A 19,410-nucleotide genomic window follows, 5' to 3' on the forward strand; every position below is an offset into this window, starting at 1 on the left:
GTTAAGGGGGAATTTTTCTGCCACAATTTGAGAGCACACATTTTCAGTCTGAAAGTAGATTTTCATGTCTTTTGTTCTCAAAACTTTAATAGTTGTCCTTACATTTTCAGTTTGAAAGCAGGACTTTCTGTCTTTCTTCTCAAAACTTGTAATGATTGTGTTCAAAATTTCTGTACTCTTTCAAATATTTACTGTGCTCTGTCAAACCTTTCTCCTCGTGCTCAAAACTTGTCTCTGCTTGCATCAAATCTCTGCTTGCAAACCTCTCTGCTCCATACTGGATGTGTTTGTTTTCCACTAGTGGCTGTGTAGCTACTCTCGATTGCAACAACCTGCTCCGTGTTACACTAAATATCCACCAGCAGTGGGCTACTAGTCGCTAACAGCCTACTGATCATAGTCAGGAGTTCGTTCACCAAACCAAAGAAAATGGATCCGCAGAACCAACTTACAACTTAGTCATGACATCTTATCCATTTGTCTGTGCATGAAGGATAGGCATATGTTTTCTGTTAATGGTGAGCTAAGCCTCACCTTGGATTGGTCAGCCTCTCGTCAACTGCGCTGGTTTTTTCGTGTGCTGAGGAGCGATCATAAATGGCAGAGAACAGATTGGAGGTTAGGCTGGTGTTCTGACTACGGTCATACCCGTAAATGACCGTAATGCGCATGCGCATGTCGATGTTACGTCACATACTGCTTACTCAGCAGATTTCTTATAAATCCGTCATACTTGTGTGTTATGTTTCTCAGAAGTTTACGATAAATTTTATTTAATAAAGCTGCTATGTTAATCAATCATATTAACAAAAATGACTTTTGCTGTTTCCAATATCGTTACCATACTGTAAAAAAGACATTAGTCCCGTTTAGCGTCACTATTACCACAAATTCTGTTTGACTACAAATTTGGTCTTCCACGGGATATTTTGTCCCTGTAGCTAATCTACCTTTTTAATATTTTAATACCTCTAAGAAAACTGCACGGAATATGTCCTAAAAAAAAAAGCATGAGTAACGCTGGATGCTGACCGAAGCTGTTAGGCAACAAGCAGAACAACATCTTTCTGCACACTGCGCAGAAATAACTAGATTTTTCTCATTTTTTTTATTTACCGTAAACTTCTGAGAAATAAAACACAAAATGAAACTTCTACAGGTATGACGGATTTATGAGAAATGTAACATCGAGGTGCGCATGCGCATTATCACAAGTTATGCTGGATTTACGAGGTATGACCATAGGCGTAGGAACCGGGGTGACGGGGTGACATGTCCCTCCAATATTGGAAGGAGGCGTATTTGTCCCCCCCGCCCAAATAATTTCACCTCAGTTACGAAAACGTTTGATTTTGAAATTTTCCAGTCGAGTACTTTAAAGGTGAGCCCTCTCCATATAAGCTTAGTGTACAAACAACTATAAAGAAATCTATAAAGAAATCTGCCCCAGTGAATTATATAGTAGGCTTCCCCAGTCATTGTTGACTCATGGTTGCACAAAGCTTTACAAGACCAACTGATTTTAGTGACATTGTCGGTGTAAAATATTAAATAAAATGTTATGCTACGTGACTGGAATTATCTTTACTCTTACTCTTTCACTCTCTTTCGCTCTTGCTCTCGATGAAGGCGGATGCTTTTTTCCTCTGCTCCCTCCCTGCCCATGCAGGGTTTTTGTCCCGTCTTTTCTATATTTTTGGAGCCTTTCTTTGCACATCATCCAAATCTACAAATTATGGATCTGGTCAGCCAATCCCTCAATGCAATTGATCAAATTTTCAACCAGAAGTCTGGGTACAGGAGAGTCCTCTTGTCCTGCGGGGACAAACCCAGCAGGATTCACCCTAGATTTATTCATGATAACAGGATTTCTGCTGTTTGGAGCTTGTGGATTCCTGGATTATCGACAAATTTGTGACGGACTTGGCTGAACTAGCGAACACTTGGACTGTTGGTGTGGATAGAGACGAAGACTCTAAAACTCACTAATGCAGTGTTTTTCAACCACTGTTCCGCGGCACACTAGTGTGCCGTGAGTGATCGTCAGGGGTGCCGTGGAAATTATTCAATTTCACCTAAGGTACCGTATTTTCCGAACTATAAGCTGCTACTTTTTTTCTAAGCTTTGCTGTGTATTTTTCTTCAACCACCAGGGGGCTCTCTAGCAGGAAGTGAATCATTAGAAGTCAAAATTGTAAATCAAAAGAAGAACGTGCTAATTTTCGACCACATGCTAGCAGCAGGCACGACAGAGAAATGTTTTCAAACTCATATCATGCAGCTTTTAACTTGAGGGCTGTCGATCTGCCACTACAGGAGGGAAATAGAGCCGCTGCATTTAAGCTCGGTGTGAACGAAACCATGGTTCGGCTTTGGAGACGGAGTGCTGCGTCCTTAATATATGCAGCAGATTTATTAGGACCCCGCCCTCTGCTAGGTCCTTATGGAAAATCGAGAGCAGCTTCCAGTTTTTTTTGTTTCTGTTTTTTCAAAAAAAAAATTGAAGGTGCTAGTATGGTGCGCGCTATAGTTCTAAAAATACGGTCATTGATTTTAAAAGATTTTTTGAAAATTAATTATCTGCCAATAATGCCATCTTCGAGTGTCTGCTGTAGCAGTGACTAGCGGCGTAATCATGTAATTTTCTTACCACTAGATGGCAGTAGGTACAGAGCATTTTACATTACAACAAGAGAATTAGTGATGCATGAATGTTACAGGTAGCTGTGAGAGCATCGTATCTAGCAAGAGAGTGATGGAAAAGACAGAGAAGCTCAGCAGTAGTTGGGTTGGAAAGAATATGGGTCCATTTCCCACAACATATCTGTGTGAAATGAGCTTCTCTAGTCTGGCTACTATAAAAACTAAAACCAGAGAGAGACTGAGAGTTGTGGAGGAAGAGCTTTGTCTTCAATTTCTGCCAGGAAATAAGATCTGTTTTCATGGGTAAAATATACAGATATTGGCATTTTGTACATGCAACTCTTCATATTGTAACAGTGAATATGAAGTGAAATGTTTCCCAAATAGTATTGCTTCTTTCAGAATAAGAATTATTTTCTGTATTCCAGCTATAAGATGCTTGTGGATTAGTTTGTAAAACAGTTTGAAGTTTTCTACAACTTCTTTAAATTTAACACCACAGTGTTGTGGCTGTTCAGGTGTATTTTTGAAGTGGACATGTTAAGTGCAATTTGAAATAAGAAATGTAAAATGTGATAAAATACATTTTTGTGTTTATTTGATTCCTATTCAAGAAACTTTGATAAGAATGACTAAATATGTAACATAGGCGGCTACAGAGTATCTTTGTTTACATTTTTGGTTGGTGGTGTGCCTCGAGATTTTTTCAATTAAAATAATGTACCTTGGCTCAAAAAAGGTTGAAAAACACTGCACTAATGGGATGGAATCAATCTTGGAGAAGTTGCTGGTTTCGGCTCAGTGGAACGACCAAACTAATTTGGATGATTGGGAACTGAGATGTATCGGAGAGACTTTAGGGAAGATTGAAATTTATAATCTTCCCGACCTAAGACATTCTGTTTATGAATTGGCTTTCCCCATGTGGCCTTGGAAGGGCTGAACATCTCTAATGTCCTCGAAGATATGTAAACACAAGGCTCTTCACCGTCTCCTGCATCCATGGAGCTGTGGGGCTGAACGCTCCGCTCCAAAGGACATCATGCCTTGATAACAACACCTCCATCGGACTCTGCCAGAACGCTCAGTAACATTCCTTCATGGCCCTTTGACATCACAACCTTCACCCATGTCTTTGTTTTGCCCCTTTGTTTTGTCTGAATGTTGCCATTTTCCCTAATGTGTCCTTTCCTCCTTTTTGTTTTTTAGGTGGAGTACTCCCCATTTAACTCAGAAAAGGATCATTTTAGTTTATTAGTAATATCAGAAATTGTGGAGTATGCACTATTTAGATCAATATTATACAGCCCAGAAATGGAATCAGAATTAGAATAACTACGAACTTGGAATCCAGAAATACTTAACAGGAACAGTCACTGCTTAGTTTATAATGCTTTTAACCCAGAAAAGGATTTAGAACAAAACTTAGAATTGTGGAGTACTCACTTTAACCCAGAAAAGGAATTAGATCAGTCACTCTTTAAGCTTATTTTATCAGAAACTGTAGAGTACTCACTATTTAGAAATGGAATTAAATACTTAGCAACCGTGAACAGGAGCACTTAGTTTACATACTTTAGAACAACATTAGATTAGTTTGTTATTTTGTTTGTATTTCCCTTTAACTCATGTTGAATTGCCTTATTGCTGAAAATGTGCTATATAAATAAAATAACCTTACCTTACCTGTGAGACGCAAAATTACAAGAGGATCATCCTTATTATCTTTTAGTGTATACTGGGTAAAACTTGTCACCAGCCATCCATCAATGTCATCATCAGTATCTTGGCAACAGATGGCAAACTAGCTAAAACATTTTTACGGACTAAGTTAACATGAGTGGAGCTCCATGGAGCAGCAAAGCAAGAAGGATGGAAAAAAAGAGAGCAAGAAAAAGCCAAAAACTGGACGCATATTTTGTTCGTCGTCTTGGAGATGAAGCGGAGTTTTTTTGTTGGCAGCGATTCAGACCCGCCAAAACTGCCAGCCCAGCCAGGGAGCCAGGATAGTTACAGGTAGCAACTCTAATGTTATTCATAGTGTGAGTTAACTGTAGACTGATTATAAACTGAATCAACCCAGCCGCCGAGCTCATATCTCCTTTTTTCTCTCTGGAAGGCTGAGTTATAGTCGCGGTTTGAGCCAAACAGTTCGGGTTGAGCGCGTTTTTGAGCCAAGACAGAGGTAAGGCGTTTATAGTTAAGGTTTACATTGGAGCCGCCTGGGAGAGCAGCGCGAGTGATCCGCACCGAGTTGCAAAGATCCAGAGGTGCATGAGGTGCTGCGACACGCTGCACATGCGGCAGGGTCGGCACGTGTCGCTGCGTGTCCGCTTCAACGTGCACAATGAACCGACCTCCGTGTTCATGATAAATTAAAATAAATTAAATAATTTCAGATTGTGTTCGCATGAACATCGGGGGCAGTTCCCCTGGATTGGCAGACTGGGGTGGTGGTCCCCCTGTTTAAAAAGGGGGACCGGAGGGTGTGCTCCAATTACAGGGGGGTCACACTCTTAAGCCTCCCTGGTAAGGTCTATTCAGGGGTCCTGTCCGTCGGATAGTCGAACCTCGGATTCAGGAAGAGCAGTGTGGTTTTCGTCCTGGTCGTGTAAAACTGGACCAGCTCTACACCCTCAGCAGGGTCCTGGAAGGTGCATGGGAGTTCACCAGTGTCCCTCGGGAGGCCCTGTGGGGGGACCCATACTCCGGGAGTATGGGGTACCGGGCCCTTTGATATGGGCTGTCAGGTCCCTGTATGACCAGAGTCTGGTCCGCATTGCCGGCAGTAAGTCGGGCTCGTTTCCGGTGAGAGTTGGACTCCGCCAAGGCTGCCCTTTGTCACAGATTCTGTTCATTACTTTTATGGACAGAATTTCTAGGCGCAGCCGAGGTGTTGAGGGGATCCGTTTTGGTGGCCTTAGGATCGCATCTCTGCTTTTTGCGGATGATGTGGTCCTGTTGGCTTCATCGGAACATGATCTGCAGCTCTCACTGGAGCGGTTCGCAGCCGAGTGTGAAGCGGCCGGGATGAGGCTCAGTGCCTCCAAATCCGAGGCCATGGTCTTAGGGCGGAAAAGGGTAGAGTGCCTTCTCCGGGTCAGGGGGGTCGTCCTGCCTCAAGTGGAGGAGTTTAAGTATCTGGGGATCTTGTTCACGAATGAGGGAAGAAGGGAGCGGGAGATCGACAGGCGGATTGGGGCAGCATCTGCTGTGAAGCGGGCGCTGTACCGGTCCGTCGTGGTGAAGAGAGAGCTGAGTCAAAAAGCGAAGCTCTCGATTTACCGGTCGATCTACGTTCCCACTCTCATCTATGGTCATGAGCTTTGGGTCATGACTGAAAGAACGAGATCACGGGTACAAGCGGCCGAAATGGGTTTCCTCCGCAGGGTGGCTGGACTCTCCTTTAGAGATAGGGTGAGAAGCTCGGTCATCTGGGAGGGACTCAGAGTAGAGCCGCTGCTCCTCCACGTCGAGAGGAGCCAGTTGAGGCTCGGGCATCAGGTCAGGATGCCTCCTGGACGCCTCCCTGGTGAGGTGTTCCGGGCACGTCCCACCGGGAGGAGGCCTCGGGGAAGACCCAGGACACGCTGGAGGGATTACGTCTCTCGGCTGGCCTGGGAACGCCTTGGGATTTCCCCGGAGGAGCTGGAAGAAGTGGCTGGGGAGAGGGAAGTCTGGGCCTCCCTTCTGAAGCTGCATCCCCCGCGACCCGACCCCGGATAAGCGGAAGAAAATGGATGGATGGAGATTGTGTTCTTGCGTTATTTTGCCATTAACGTTTTATTACTTAAAATTGGTCTTAGAACAACAATAATATTGTTTATCAAAAATCAAAATTTGTTATTGTGACAAGTCTACACACATGATATATAGTGTAGTTAGTTTATTACAATGGATGGCATAATTACTTTGAAAGAGTAATTTGATTTCTCAATGAAAAATTCATCCATCAGCTAGAAAATGTGCATCTCTTTTCCCTCTATCGTTTACGTTTGTGTCGCTGGTTTTACACATGAAACGTATCTCCCCAAGGAAAAAGAAGAAATCAACAATATGTGTTTTTTTTTTAAATTACAAATACGTAACTTGGATGCGTAACTTTTATCTGATTATTGTATTGTAAATAGTAACATGTTAGATTACTTGTTACAAGGGGCCAGATTAGAGTAACGCATTGATGACACCATTGTTTAACATTTTTGCTTAAGCTATTCAGGTTCAGGTGTCCGATACGTGATCAACAATGATAAACTTGTTCCTACGCCCTTGGGTATGACAGATAGTCCGAACACCAGCACTGTTCTTGCCTCATGGCAGGGGGCGCTCATGATCTCAGACATTGGTCTTGTGACTCTGCGTCTGCAGAGTAAGAGACAGTGAGCTAGCCACACAGTAAATAAGCCATTTGCAGTGATATATTTGTGTTTTTCTTCTCTCTTCCGATGTCAACATGAATGACTACATTTCTACACTTACATAGTTTTCTAAAGTGGATTTTCAACTGAAGTAGGAAATAACACTAAAGATTGACCAACATCAGAGCTGAAAGGTTTGCTTCAAATTAGGACACAGAAAGGCACCCCGCTGTTTTCAAACATAAAGAAAAGACAGGCTTTGTGGATGTCCTACTAGAAACTACCTTTTCTGCTTTCCTTGCCTTCTTTTCTCATGTTGTAGCACTGTGTGGACTCAGATGGGATTTTATGACTTAAATAATTCGCTAAGAAGCCTATCAAAACATGACCACTAATATTGAAAGCCAGATCGCACTAAAACCATTTGGGATTTGTGCAGAATGAGCGGAACACAGACTTCATGTATAAGTAAAGGTAAGGCGGCAATAAATAATAATAATAATGACTTATTTACTGTACTCTTTCTGCACAAAACTATCAGTTCACCTAAAGTCAAGTCTATCTTTGACCCAAGCTGAGAAAAGAAGCCAAGGAAAGCAGAAAAGGCAGTTTCTAGCTGGACATCCACAAAGCCTGTCTTTTCTATACCACTTAGTTTGAAAAGAGCGCTACCCTTCTGTCTCATAGTTTGAAGCAAACCTTTCAGCTCTGGTGTTGGTTTTCCTTTAGTCATTATTTCTTGCTTCAAATGAAAATCCAACATAGAAAACTATGTAGTGTAGAAATGTAATCATCCATGTTGACGTTGGAAGAGAAAACAATAAATATATCGCTGCACTTGATTATTTACTGTATGGCTAGCTCGTTGCCTCTTACTCTGCAGACATGGAGTCACAAAACCAATGTCTGGGATCATGAGCTCCCCCTGCCATGAGGCAAGAGAACTGCCTGCCTCACCTCAAATATCTTCTCTGTCGTTTATGATCACTCCTCAGCACACGAAACACATTACACTCACAGTTGGTGACAAAAAAATGCTGTACATTATACAAATAAGCTCAATTGTGGAAAATCAGTTCATATATAGAATGTTTTTAACCATTTTATTGGTGACATACAGACAGAAGGAACATGCTCCCATCAAAGACACTTTCTGAAGAGGAAAAAAAATAGCTGCTTTGTGACTTTAATTTAAATTGCAAAAGTTTTTCCAAGTCTGGTATTTTAAAAAATTATGTAAACAACAATTTAACAATTAAAAAAAAATCTCTTTAGATCCATTTACACAGTCTAAATGTGTCAGCATCATAAAAAAGGTCCAAATATATATTGGCCTTCTGAAGCCTCTCTGTCTGTCTAGGACTCTGAGGTCTTCTAATCAGATGCTGCTGTCGGTTCCCAGAACTCATTTTAAAACTCGTGATGATAGAGCATTTCCGGTGGAGGCTTCGAGGCTCTGGAACGCTCTACCTCTATCAATTTTGCTCCAAGTCAACTGACGCATTTAAAAAGTCTCAAGACTTATCTCTTCAGACTGGCTTTTGGTTAATTTTGTTAATTGATTTTAGATTATTTTATTATTGATGCGTTTCCTTTTGTAATGCACTTTGGGATTTTTATATCTGTGAAAGGTGCTATATAAATAAAGTTTACTTACCTAGTTACTTAAAAGCTGCAAGTTGTTCTTCAAAATAACTGTTGTTACTGACTTATCACAAAATACAGTGCAGTTAAAATTTAAGATTTATTTAATGTAGGCAAAGTGACAAAGTCAAGGTGAAAAAGAGAGCAAATATTTTAGGATGATAAATATATGGCTTGTCCAGGAAAAAAAGGTAAACAGCTACTCCAAGATGAAGAAGTAAAGAGTCCTCACCACTTCCTGCACCAAACTAATGAGCTCCATCAGGCGACGTCGCAGTTTTCCCACTTCCTCCTTCACCTTGGTGACGTGCTGTTCATAAATCTCCACCAAAGGCTTGAAGGTGTGGCCGCCGTGCTGCAGACAACAGAGATCCATCATTCAGCTGCTTCAACCTCTAGAAACACAGGTCCTTCTCAAAAAATTTGCATATTGTGATAAAGTTCATTATTTTCCATAATGTAATGATAAAAATTATACTGTCGCATATTTTAGATTCATTGCACACCAACTGAAATATTTCAGGTCAATTGGCCTGCCAACTCTCCTGACCTGAACCCGATAGAGAATCTGTGGGATATTGTGAAGAGAAAGTTGAGAGACCAAGACCCAACACTCTGGATGAGCTTCAGGCTATCGATGCATCCTGGGCCTCCATAACACCTCAGCAGAAAAGGGTAGAGTGCCTTCTCCGGGTCAAGGGGGTCGTCCTGCCTCAAGTGGAGGAGTTTAAGTATCTGGGGATCTTGTTCACGAATGAGGGAAGATGGGAGCAGGAGATCGACAGGCGGATTGGGGCAGCGTCTGCCGTGAAGCGGGCGCTGTACCGGTCCGTCGTGGTGAAGAGAGAGCCGAGTCAAAAAGCGAAGCTTGCACACCAACTGAAATATTTCAGGTCCTTTATTGTTTTAATACTGATGATGTTGGCATACAGCTCATGAAAACCCAAATTCCTGTCTCAAAAAATTAGCATATCATCAAAATGTTCTCTGAACAAGCAGTTAACCTCATCATCTGAATCAACAAAGTAACTCTAAACACCTGCAAAAGATTCCTGAGGCTTTTAAAAACTCCCAGCCTGGTTCATTACTCAAAACCACTATCATGGGTCAGACTGCTGACCTGACTGCTGTCCAGGAGGCCATTATTGACACCCTCAAGCAAGAGGATAAGACACAGAAATAAATTTCTGAACGAATAGGCTGTTCACAGAGGGCTGTATCAGTGGGAAGTCTGTGGGAAGGTAAACGTGTGGCAGAAAACGCTGCACAATGAGAAGAGGTGACCGGACCCTGAGGAAGATTGTGGAGAAGGACCGATTCTAGACCTGCTCCTGAGTCTGGAGCAGAAACATCCAGAGCCACCGTGCACAGGCGTGTGCAGGAAATGGGCTACAGGTGCCGTATTCCCCAGGTCAAAGGTCAAGGCACTTTTGAACCAGAAACAGCAGCAGAAGCGCCTGACCTGGGCTACAGAGAAGCAGCACTGGACTGTTGCTCAGTGGTCCAAAGTACTTTTTTCGGATGAAAGCTAATTTTGCATGTCATTCAGAAATCAAAGTGCCAGAGTCTGGAGGAAGACTGGAGAGAAGGAAATGCCAAAAGGCCAGAAGTCCAGTGTCAAGTACCCACAGTCAGTGATGGTCTGGGGAGCTGCTGGTGTTGGTCCACTGTGTTTTATCAAGGGCAGGGTCAATGCAGCAGCTATCAGGAGGTTTTGGAGCACTTCATGCTTCCATCTGCTGACAAGCTTTATGGAGATGAAGATTTAATTTTTCAGCACAACCTGGCACCTGCTCAGTGCCAAAACCACTGGTATTACTGACCATGGTGTTACTGACCATGGTGTTACTGTACTCAATTGGCCTGCCAACTCTCCTGAACTGAACCCCATAGAGAATCTGTGGGATATTGTGAAGAGAAAGTTGAGAGACCAAGACCCAACACTCTGCATGAGCTTCAGGCTATCGATGCATCCTGGCCTCCATGACACCTCAGCAGAGCCACAGGCTGATTTCCTCCATGCTGCATTGAAGCAGTCATTTCTGCAAAAGGATTCTTGACCAAGTATTGAGTGTATAACTGAACATAATTATTTGAAGGTTGACTTTTTTGGTATTTAAACAGTTTTTTTTATTGGTCGGATAAAATATGCAAATATTTTGAGACAGGGATTTTGGGTTTTCATGAGCCGTATGCCAAAATCATCAGTATTAAAACAATAAAAGACCTGAAATATTTCAGTTGGTGTGCAATGAATCTAATATATGACAGTTTAGTTTTTATCATTACATTGTGGAAAATAATGAACTTTATCACAATATGCAAATTTTTTGAGAAGGACCTGTATTTTCTGATTAATTCAAAATGTGACTAGAATAATTATCTGATTATTCTAGTCAATAATCAGATAATTGACTAGAATATATTTTCTGCTTAGTATTCCATTTGTTGACTTTTTTTTTTAGATAAAATTGATTTTATAGAGAAAGTTGACCGAGTAACATCTGTGCATGTGATTCTTCTGATTTATTTATAACTTTGGATTCAGTCTGTAACATATAAAACAAAACAAAAAAAGCTCTAAACATTACCATTCCTCCCCAGAGGGCACACTGGTGGCAGATGCATTTCTTACAGGTCCAGCAGAAAACACTCAACTTCTCATGGTGGTTTTCACATCTGCTCAGTGTTGATGAAGAGAGAAATAATTGTTTTATTTTTGTTAATTTTGCTCTGTTTTCAAAAAATTGGTAGGGTTTATCAACTGTTCTCTAATATAGTAAAGCTTAAAACTGTTATAGGTGACCTACTATGCTTCCTTAAAGAGGTTAGGCTATACAAAACTTGCTGATTACGTTTTTGCACAAAATCATTCTAAGATAATGAACCTTTGGTCTGGTCAGTTCTGCCTATTTTGAGCTCATCTCAGAAAGAGCTACATAAGGGCTTTTTAAAATCTAAATGAGTTGCTGCTGGCCACGCCCCTGCCCCAACTCATTTTCAAATTCTACGACTTTACATCTCAGAAAAGTATAACCTCCTGCACAACCAACAAGAATACAGCAAGTAGTTTCAGGATGACATGTCAACAACACTTCTCTTTTCCAGCAGCCTTACAGTGCATACAGCAGTAAAATCATTATAGTAGAATGTGACTTAACAATTCAGAGGTTTTTGAAACGACTCATTTTCCAGACGCCAAAAACTTTAACTTATTGTCAAAAATAAGTAGGAAAAAAACACACCATGGTGATTTTTTTGGGCTGCTTCTAGAAACCCCAAATGAAAGTATAAAAACATCTAAAAAGTGAATTTTTCATAATAGGTCCACTTTAAAAACTGTCACAGGGTTAAATTATAAAACAAGAAAAAGTGAAAGGTTTTAGGAGACACTCACTTGTCTTTGTCATTGTCCTCATGTTTGGTGAGACTGCAGAGCTGCAGGGTGTCCAGCTGCTGAGTGACCTCCTCGGCCCAGCGACAGTTCACCAGTTCCCTCAGCTGCAGTGGAGCTCTGTTTGAACAACAAGCACTAAAACTGTAGCTGAGACACAACTGACACGTCTGACAAAATATAACATTAACCTTGTGTAAATTAGGCAGGTTGTTGCCCTCAAAGCTTTAAACACAAGATAAGATTTTTGTACAACTTGAAAATTTTAATAAAAATACTAAGGCAGTATCTTAAGCTAGAAATGCAGTACTTTGTTCAGACAAATGCAATTGGAAGTGAAGATCTGTGTGGATAAAAGAAGGTGTAAAGGTTCTCACCGACAATGTGGACATTGGGCTCTCTGTTCAGTCAGCCATCGCTGTCAAACAAGAGATTCCAGGTCAAATACAACCAACACACACATACAACACAGGATTTACAGGAACATATGGAAGTTAGCCTAAGATTCCTACAAACACAAAAACAATCTGACAAAATCTGATTTAACAAAACCACTGTTCAGGAATATTTTATGTAAGGCTTTAGACATGGAACCTGCAAGAAGTTTATGGATGATTGGATGAATAGCTTTATGGATAGATGGAATGTTGGATGGATGGATGTTTAAGATAACATCAAAGGGAAAAAGAATAGAAATTAAAACATCTTTCAACACTTTATTTTCTATTTATATATTTATTCTTATAAAAATTTTGTTTTGTCCAGACTTCTCTAGATTGTGGAGGAAACCTATAAATAATTTTCTCAGACTTCATCCATGTTCTTCTCTGGTTTATAATAAACATTGTTCTTCAAAGCAAAGATTAAAGAACTGTGCTTTGCAGAGAAAACAGGCCAGTTCCAGTTTGTTGACCACACCCACCCGAATGCAGCTGAAGCAGCAGAGTTTGGAGCAGTGGGGACAGAGGCGTGCATCCCTCAGTTTCTCCATGCAGATGAAGCAGCGAAACACCTCAGCAATGCTCTGCAAAAAGACAGAACAGTTCCACACCAAACTCCCCACATGGCTGAACAAACATCACTGAGACATGAGTCAAACTTCCTGCAAAACTTTGTATGGGTTAAATAAGTACAACTGTAGTCCGTGTGTACTCACCTCAACACTTTGTTCGTCCATTTCAGCCAGTTTGAAGTTGTCAGGTTCAGTAACTTGAAAAAGTTGTTTGAAATAAAGTAAACATGCAGCACCTGCAGATAAGATAATATTGGAGTTTTATGAATGCAACCAAGATCATTGACTTTTTTTTTCCAAAAAGAATTTGAAACGGGTGAAGAGGAGCAGTTGTAGGCAGAACATATTTACAGAAAAAGAAGTTGTTTTTTTTATCTTAAATGCTAATTGTATATATTTTAGCACAAATTTGGCTTATTGCTCTGATCGTGTTGTTCTTTCAGGAAATTGCCTTTTTTGAGTCTGTATACCCCAGTTAATGATTGATTACTAAATTAGTTGACAATTATTTCAATAATCGATTAATCACACTTAATCGTTTCAGCCCTTAAACTCCTTAAATGAGCCACACTCTGCTATCAATCAACACATCTTCTGAACCCTCTGAGCGGTTTTAGTGTCACAGGCCAGCTAGCCAATCTAATATAGAAACACAGAAAAAACACATTCACACCTAAAAAGGCAATTTTTTAGAGTAATTGACCTAACAGTCATGTTTTTGGATTATAATAAGAAACTGGAGTGCCTGGAGATAACCATGTTGGAGAAAATGCTGATTCAGGAGTTTAAGGGCTGAGCAGTAGCCAATGAGTCAATGTAGTCCCTGAATACTCTGAACTCAACTTAAATCTGTTTGACCCCGAAGTGGCAACTGACGGTGGATCAGTGACAAATGTGTCCCACATGATGGCGTCAAGCTCTTCATGTGCAAAAGAAAATCCCTCACAAGACTGAAGAAAAGTAAAACAGTTAAAATTACTTCAAATAGTAACACTGTTGAAGAACTAAGTACATCAATTGCTGTTTTCCCAGAAAGAAAGTAGCATTCAAGACTCTTAATTGATTTATCAGTGAGCGAAACTATATATATATCCATTATTATTATTTGTATTTTTATCATTATTAAAATGATCATAATTTTAAAAAACGGCGCAGATGACAAAATATTACGTCTACAAAGTACAGTTTTACTTTGGCACAAGCAGTTTTAAACGGATGGCTGAATGTTATACATGAATGGCCCCAGTCTCAGAAGACATTAATATGTCAGGAGAAAAAAAAAACAGAGCTGTCGCTGATCTGAACTACTCATATTACTACATATAAACCCGATAACTGAACCCAGACTGACTGAAAAACAGGACAGCTTTTTTCCCCTCCCCATGCAGCAGTGAAGCCGTGATGTAGCAGCCTTTTGTGGGAGGCTGTCTCACCTCTTCGGAGTCTCCTCCTCGGTTCCGTCCGCTTCACCTGATCAACAAACCGTCACAAATAGCTGCATCACATTACAACATCGCCATCAGTTTGCAAAGAACAAGTTAAACAAAACAATTTGCGTCTTTAAAAAAAAGCTCGATTAGGTTTATGAGAACGTCGTATTACCGCGTATTATTGAAAAGGCCACATTCTGGGCCAAACTGAAGATGTAGCTGTTTGCACTGTCCCCTAGCGATCAGCTTCTTCTGTGGATTTCACCATAGTCACCACTTCTCTACGTTCCATTACCGCCCCCTGTTGTTACAGTGGGTCATTACAGCCTTTGTTGATCAGGCCAAAAGCGCTTACAATCATTAAAAAAGAATGTGTTACTATGACTCATTTATCAGATTAAAGGTACCTTTTGAAAATAAGAACACCCATAACAGAATAAAATATATATTCTTTATTGTCCCTTAGTGGGGGAAATTCAGGTGTACCAGCAGGCCAAATAGAACCAAAACGAAGAGACTCTGCAGCAAGGACACCTTTACAACATAAGAAAAAAGAAATACTACACTCGCACTACAAATAGCATTCTCATATAAAAAGAAATCTGCAAAGGATTAAAGTAATTTTAAAAAAGCAGATACAAAACATTTTTGAATTAAATCCACATTTCTAAGTAGAAAAATCCTTAGATAAAGACTTGAAACCATCAATCATGAATACACCTTTTGTCTTTTTACTTCAAGTCATCCAGCTGGAGAATGTTTCTGAATATTAGACCAATATTAGTCTATTATTAGACTAATATATATATATATACACACACAATAATAATAATAAGAAGAAAAAGAAGATTTTTTTTTTTTTTTTTTTTTACCACGTTTATTTACAATAATTTAACATACACTTTCACATAGTCAGGTCAACTAAATAAAAACAATAAATATTTACATCAGCAGCTTGTTAAAATTTAGTTCTCCCTGATTTGAAATGGTGCACAATACATTATTAAAACCCCACAACTGTAAAAACTATTTAAATCCCCAGTGGCTCTGTGGAAACAAAACTCCAACCTCAGCCTGGCCTTGACGTTGCACTTCCACAGAGCCACGGCATCAAGTTGAGGTCCGGCCTGCATTTTGTCCCGTCGAGTTAAATAAATTGCCATTTTGGCCTCTGCGATTAAATAATTTAAAATCCGGGATTTAAAACTAGTGGCTCGGCTGTAATGTACACAGTAGATAAAAACAGAATTGGTAAAAACCACGCCAAAAAGGCGAAAAAATCTTGTTAAAAATTTTTAAAAACCAGTTAACCGTACACAATCTATAAAAACATGAAAAACACTCTCAGACAAACTGCAAAACGAACACTCATTTAAAACCCAAGGACTGATGACCGATAAAAATGAGTTCGTAGCGATGGCGCCGTGAAGTATCCTCCACTGAAGGTCACCAGTCCTTTTCTTGATTGGAGGCTTATACAAAGTCCTCCATTAAGGCTTCTGTCCTGTAAGTTTGTTGCTCCAGACACTGCTGGGCCTTTTGTGGAGAGTTTTCCTGTTAAAAATCTTTGTACAGTGTTTATACAGCACTTTTGGACCAGTCTTGCATAAATCCATTCCTGGCATGACACTCTACAACAGGGGACCACCGTCTTCCTCAAATCCCGGATCCAGGACTACATCCGGGAACGGGTCATTTGGGTCAGGCAGGCACTTTTCTGTTGAATGTAGCTGCAGGAGCTGCCTCTCCTCAGCTGACAGCTGCTCCTTCACCCGCTCCAGGAAGCGCCGTATCAGTCTGGCAGACCGGACCCCAAGCAGCGAGCCAACCTCCTGCACGTCAGAGAAGTCCGGTCCCGCCACCTGCACCAGACGCCACAGGGCCACCGTCCCGGACCTGGACAGTGCCTCAGACAGTCCCGGCACGTTGCTGTCGTGGACGTCCAGTCTCGCTCCACATACCAACAGTTCTTCTAAAAGCCAATGCAGAGAATCATGTGTTTTTGCTCTTTGCAATTTAAAAAGAGCACAGGATTTAAAAACACCCTGATAAAACTGAGGCAACCCCTTTAACTTTAAAAGACTAAAATCAGTTAAAAACAGAGCAGCATCCAGCCCCAGAAAGTTAACATGTCAGAGGATGCAGCTGGCCACAAACCAACACTCTGCCCCTGTATGACATCTGGGAGTGCACCCACCTCCATTTTGACAATTTTTTTTTGATTTTCTGCTTGACGTTTTCCCAGTTTTTGCTTACAATATCTTTACTGCCTAAAAACACACCAAGATACTTAAAACCGTCTCTTTTCCAGGTAAGACCTTGAGGGAGAACCGGGAGCCCAGCAGACCACTCACCAACGGCCAGGGCTTCGCTCTTTCCCCAGTTCACCCTCGCAGCAGACAGTGCAGAGAACTTTTCTGTGATCTTGGTTAAAACATTCACATCTTGCTGATTTTTTATAAAAACAACAACATCATCAGCGTAGGCAGATCAAACCATATTGTTCTTAAAACCAGGTAAAACCAAACTATAAACACTCGAGCATACTTTCTGGAGGAGGGGTTCCAGGGAGAGTGCGTAGAGCATCCCCAGGAGCGCGCAGCCCTGTTGAACACCTCTACACATCCTAAAAGGAGCACGCAGCCTACCGTTGCTCTTCAGCACACTCTCAATGTCACTGTACAGTACCTGGATCTTGGCAATGAGACCCTCGCTGAACCCAAATCCCCTCATGGTTTTCCAAAGGAAGCCGTGGTCAACGCGGTCAAATGCCTTTTCTTGATCTAATGAAATCAAGCCAGTTTGTAAACCCAGTGAACCGGAGACCTCCAAAACGTCCCGAATCAGGTAGATGTTATCTACCATGGACCTGCTGGGGACACAATAGGTCTGATCCCGGTGGATGACCTGCTCCATAGCCTTCCCCAGCCTAGTGGCCAGGGCCTTGGAGAGGGTCTTGTAGTCGGTGCAGAGGAGGGACACAGGGCGCCAGTTCTTGATGTCCTGCAGGTTACCCTTTTTGGGCAGCAGTGTGATGGCCGCCCTGCGGCAGGACAAGGGGAGTGAACCGGTGGACAGACTTTCATTGTAGACATCGAGCAGGTCTTTTGCCAGAATGTCCCAGTAGGCCTTGTAGAACTCAACCGTGAGCCCGTCAACGCCTGGGGACTTCTGGACCTGCATGCTGAGGAGGGCTGTGTGGAGTTCTTGGAGTCCCAGGGGGCGCTCCAGGTCGGAGTTGGTCTCCTCAGAGACCTGGGGTAGTTCACTGCAGAACTCCCAGAACAGTTCCTCGTTCTCTTTGTATTCACTGTGGAACAGAGAACGGTAAAACTCCACAGCCCTCCTTCTTATCTCACCTGGTTCACTCAGTTGCTGCCCTGTGTCCGACAGCAAGGAGTGGATAAGCTTCCTCTGTCCGTGCTTCCTCTCCAAGCTGAAGAAAAAGCTAGAGGAAGCATCCATCTCTGTGATGTTATGAACCAGACCTGACCAATACGCTTTGAACTTTATTCTCCAGCAGGTTTGCCAAAGTTAGCCTTTTAGATTTGAGAGCTCCAATATGCTCTCGATTTCCTGTGGATTCATTAAGTTGTTCTAATTCCACGATATTCATTCCAGGCAGATCTGGTAATGTCACGGGTGACATTGAGAGTGTGTTGTTGACTCAGCAGTTTTATCTGTATTTTTCCATAGTCCCACCACTGTTTAAGACTGGTAAAATCAGACTTTCTCTGTCTAAAACCAGTCCAAAAATAACTTAAAACCTCCTTAAAACCCTGATCATAAGTTAAGGCTGAATTAAAATGCCAGTAAGCGCTTCTAGGTAAAATGTTTCTGATAAAAAATCTACCTAAAAGCAACTAGTGATCTGTAAAAGCCACCGGTAAAATCGGGCATGTTTTAAACACATTAAAATTGTGTTTAAAACAATAAAAACGATCAAGACGGGCTAAAGAGATTCTATTTTTCTTAATGTGGGACCATGTATCCTGCCTGGAGCCTGCATGCATCCTCCTCCATACATCCACCAGGCCATTAGATGAGACCAGCCTCCTCAGAGCATGTTGGGCCGCTGGATGCAGCTCTGCATGATTACGGTCTAAAAACTCGTCTTCAGTGCAGTTAAAATCCCGACCTATAAAAACAAAGTCCTCAGACCCACAATCACCCAACCGCTCCTCAATTTTTTCATAAAAACACTTTCTCTGCATTGGTGATAGGAGCATAAATATTAATAAAAACTATACTAAACTTTGTCTTAACTAAAAGACACCTCCCCTGAATGACATGTTCTACTTCTGTTGAGTTTGGGGTGAACGCTCTGGAAAAGAGGAAGCCCACCGCTGCACTCTGGGAGGTGCTGTGACTTAAAATGACCTCCCCTCTCCACTCTCTGCCCCAGTCTGTCTCTATTAAATGATCGCTGTGCGTTTCTTGTAAATATATGACATCAATTTTCTTTTGGTTCAACATTTGATAAATTAAAGCTCATTTTCCAGCCTCCCTCGCCCCGTTAAGATTTAAAGATGCTATTTTAAAAGAATCCATATTGGGTAAGAAGCTAAAAACAAAATACCATACCATACCATACCAACTTTATTTATAAAGCACTTTAAAACAACCACAGCTGATACAAAGTGCTGTACATTAAAACACAACATAAAAAAAATAAAAAAATAAAAACTCTTACAGTTTAAAAACAAAAACATACACTCTAAAACTAGATCCCGCAGGAGTTAAAAGCCAAGTAAAATAAATGGGTTTTAAGACGAACTTTAAAAGTGGACAGTGAAGGGGCCTCTCTGACCTGCAAAGGCAAGTCATTCCATAACTTAGGACCAATGACAGAGAAGCCCTGTCCCCTCTGAGCTTCCTCCTGGATCTTGGTACCTCCAAGAGCAGCTGATCTGCTGACCTGAGAGACCG

The 19,410-nt window shown here is 41.4% G+C and overlaps 1 protein-coding gene across 5 annotated transcripts in view; it reads right to left on the reverse strand.

Annotated features, from left to right (window-relative positions):
• trim37 (tripartite motif containing 37) overlaps positions 1-14,749 on the reverse strand; it is a 78,883-nt gene extending 64,134 nt beyond the window's left edge. For 3 of the 5 annotated variants that reach the window (XM_008428662.3, XM_081615756.1, XM_081615757.1), the window contains exons 1-7: positions 14,485-14,737; positions 13,196-13,287; positions 12,962-13,063; positions 12,417-12,457; positions 12,043-12,159; positions 11,237-11,324; positions 8,878-9,000 (exon numbers count right to left, since the gene is read on the reverse strand). In XM_008428662.3, the coding sequence (XP_008426884.2) occupies positions 8,878-9,000; positions 11,237-11,324; positions 12,043-12,159; positions 12,417-12,457; positions 12,962-13,063; positions 13,196-13,216 (492 nt within the window). In that variant the 5' untranslated portion in view covers positions 13,217-13,287; positions 14,485-14,737. Of the gene's footprint in view, positions 1-8,877; positions 9,001-11,236; positions 11,325-12,042; positions 12,160-12,416; positions 12,458-12,961; positions 13,064-13,195; positions 13,288-14,484 lie in introns of all 5 variants that reach the window. The other 2 variants (XM_008428661.3, XM_008428660.3) reach the window with 2 other exon arrangements.
• Between the last annotated feature and the right edge of the window lie 4,661 nt (positions 14,750-19,410).

The sequence above is a fragment of the Poecilia reticulata genome, chromosome 14, assembly GCF_904066995.2.
Source record: "Poecilia reticulata chromosome 14, P_reticulata-male-v2, whole genome shotgun sequence".
Lineage (NCBI taxonomy): Eukaryota > Metazoa > Chordata > Actinopteri > Cyprinodontiformes > Poeciliidae > Poecilia > Poecilia reticulata.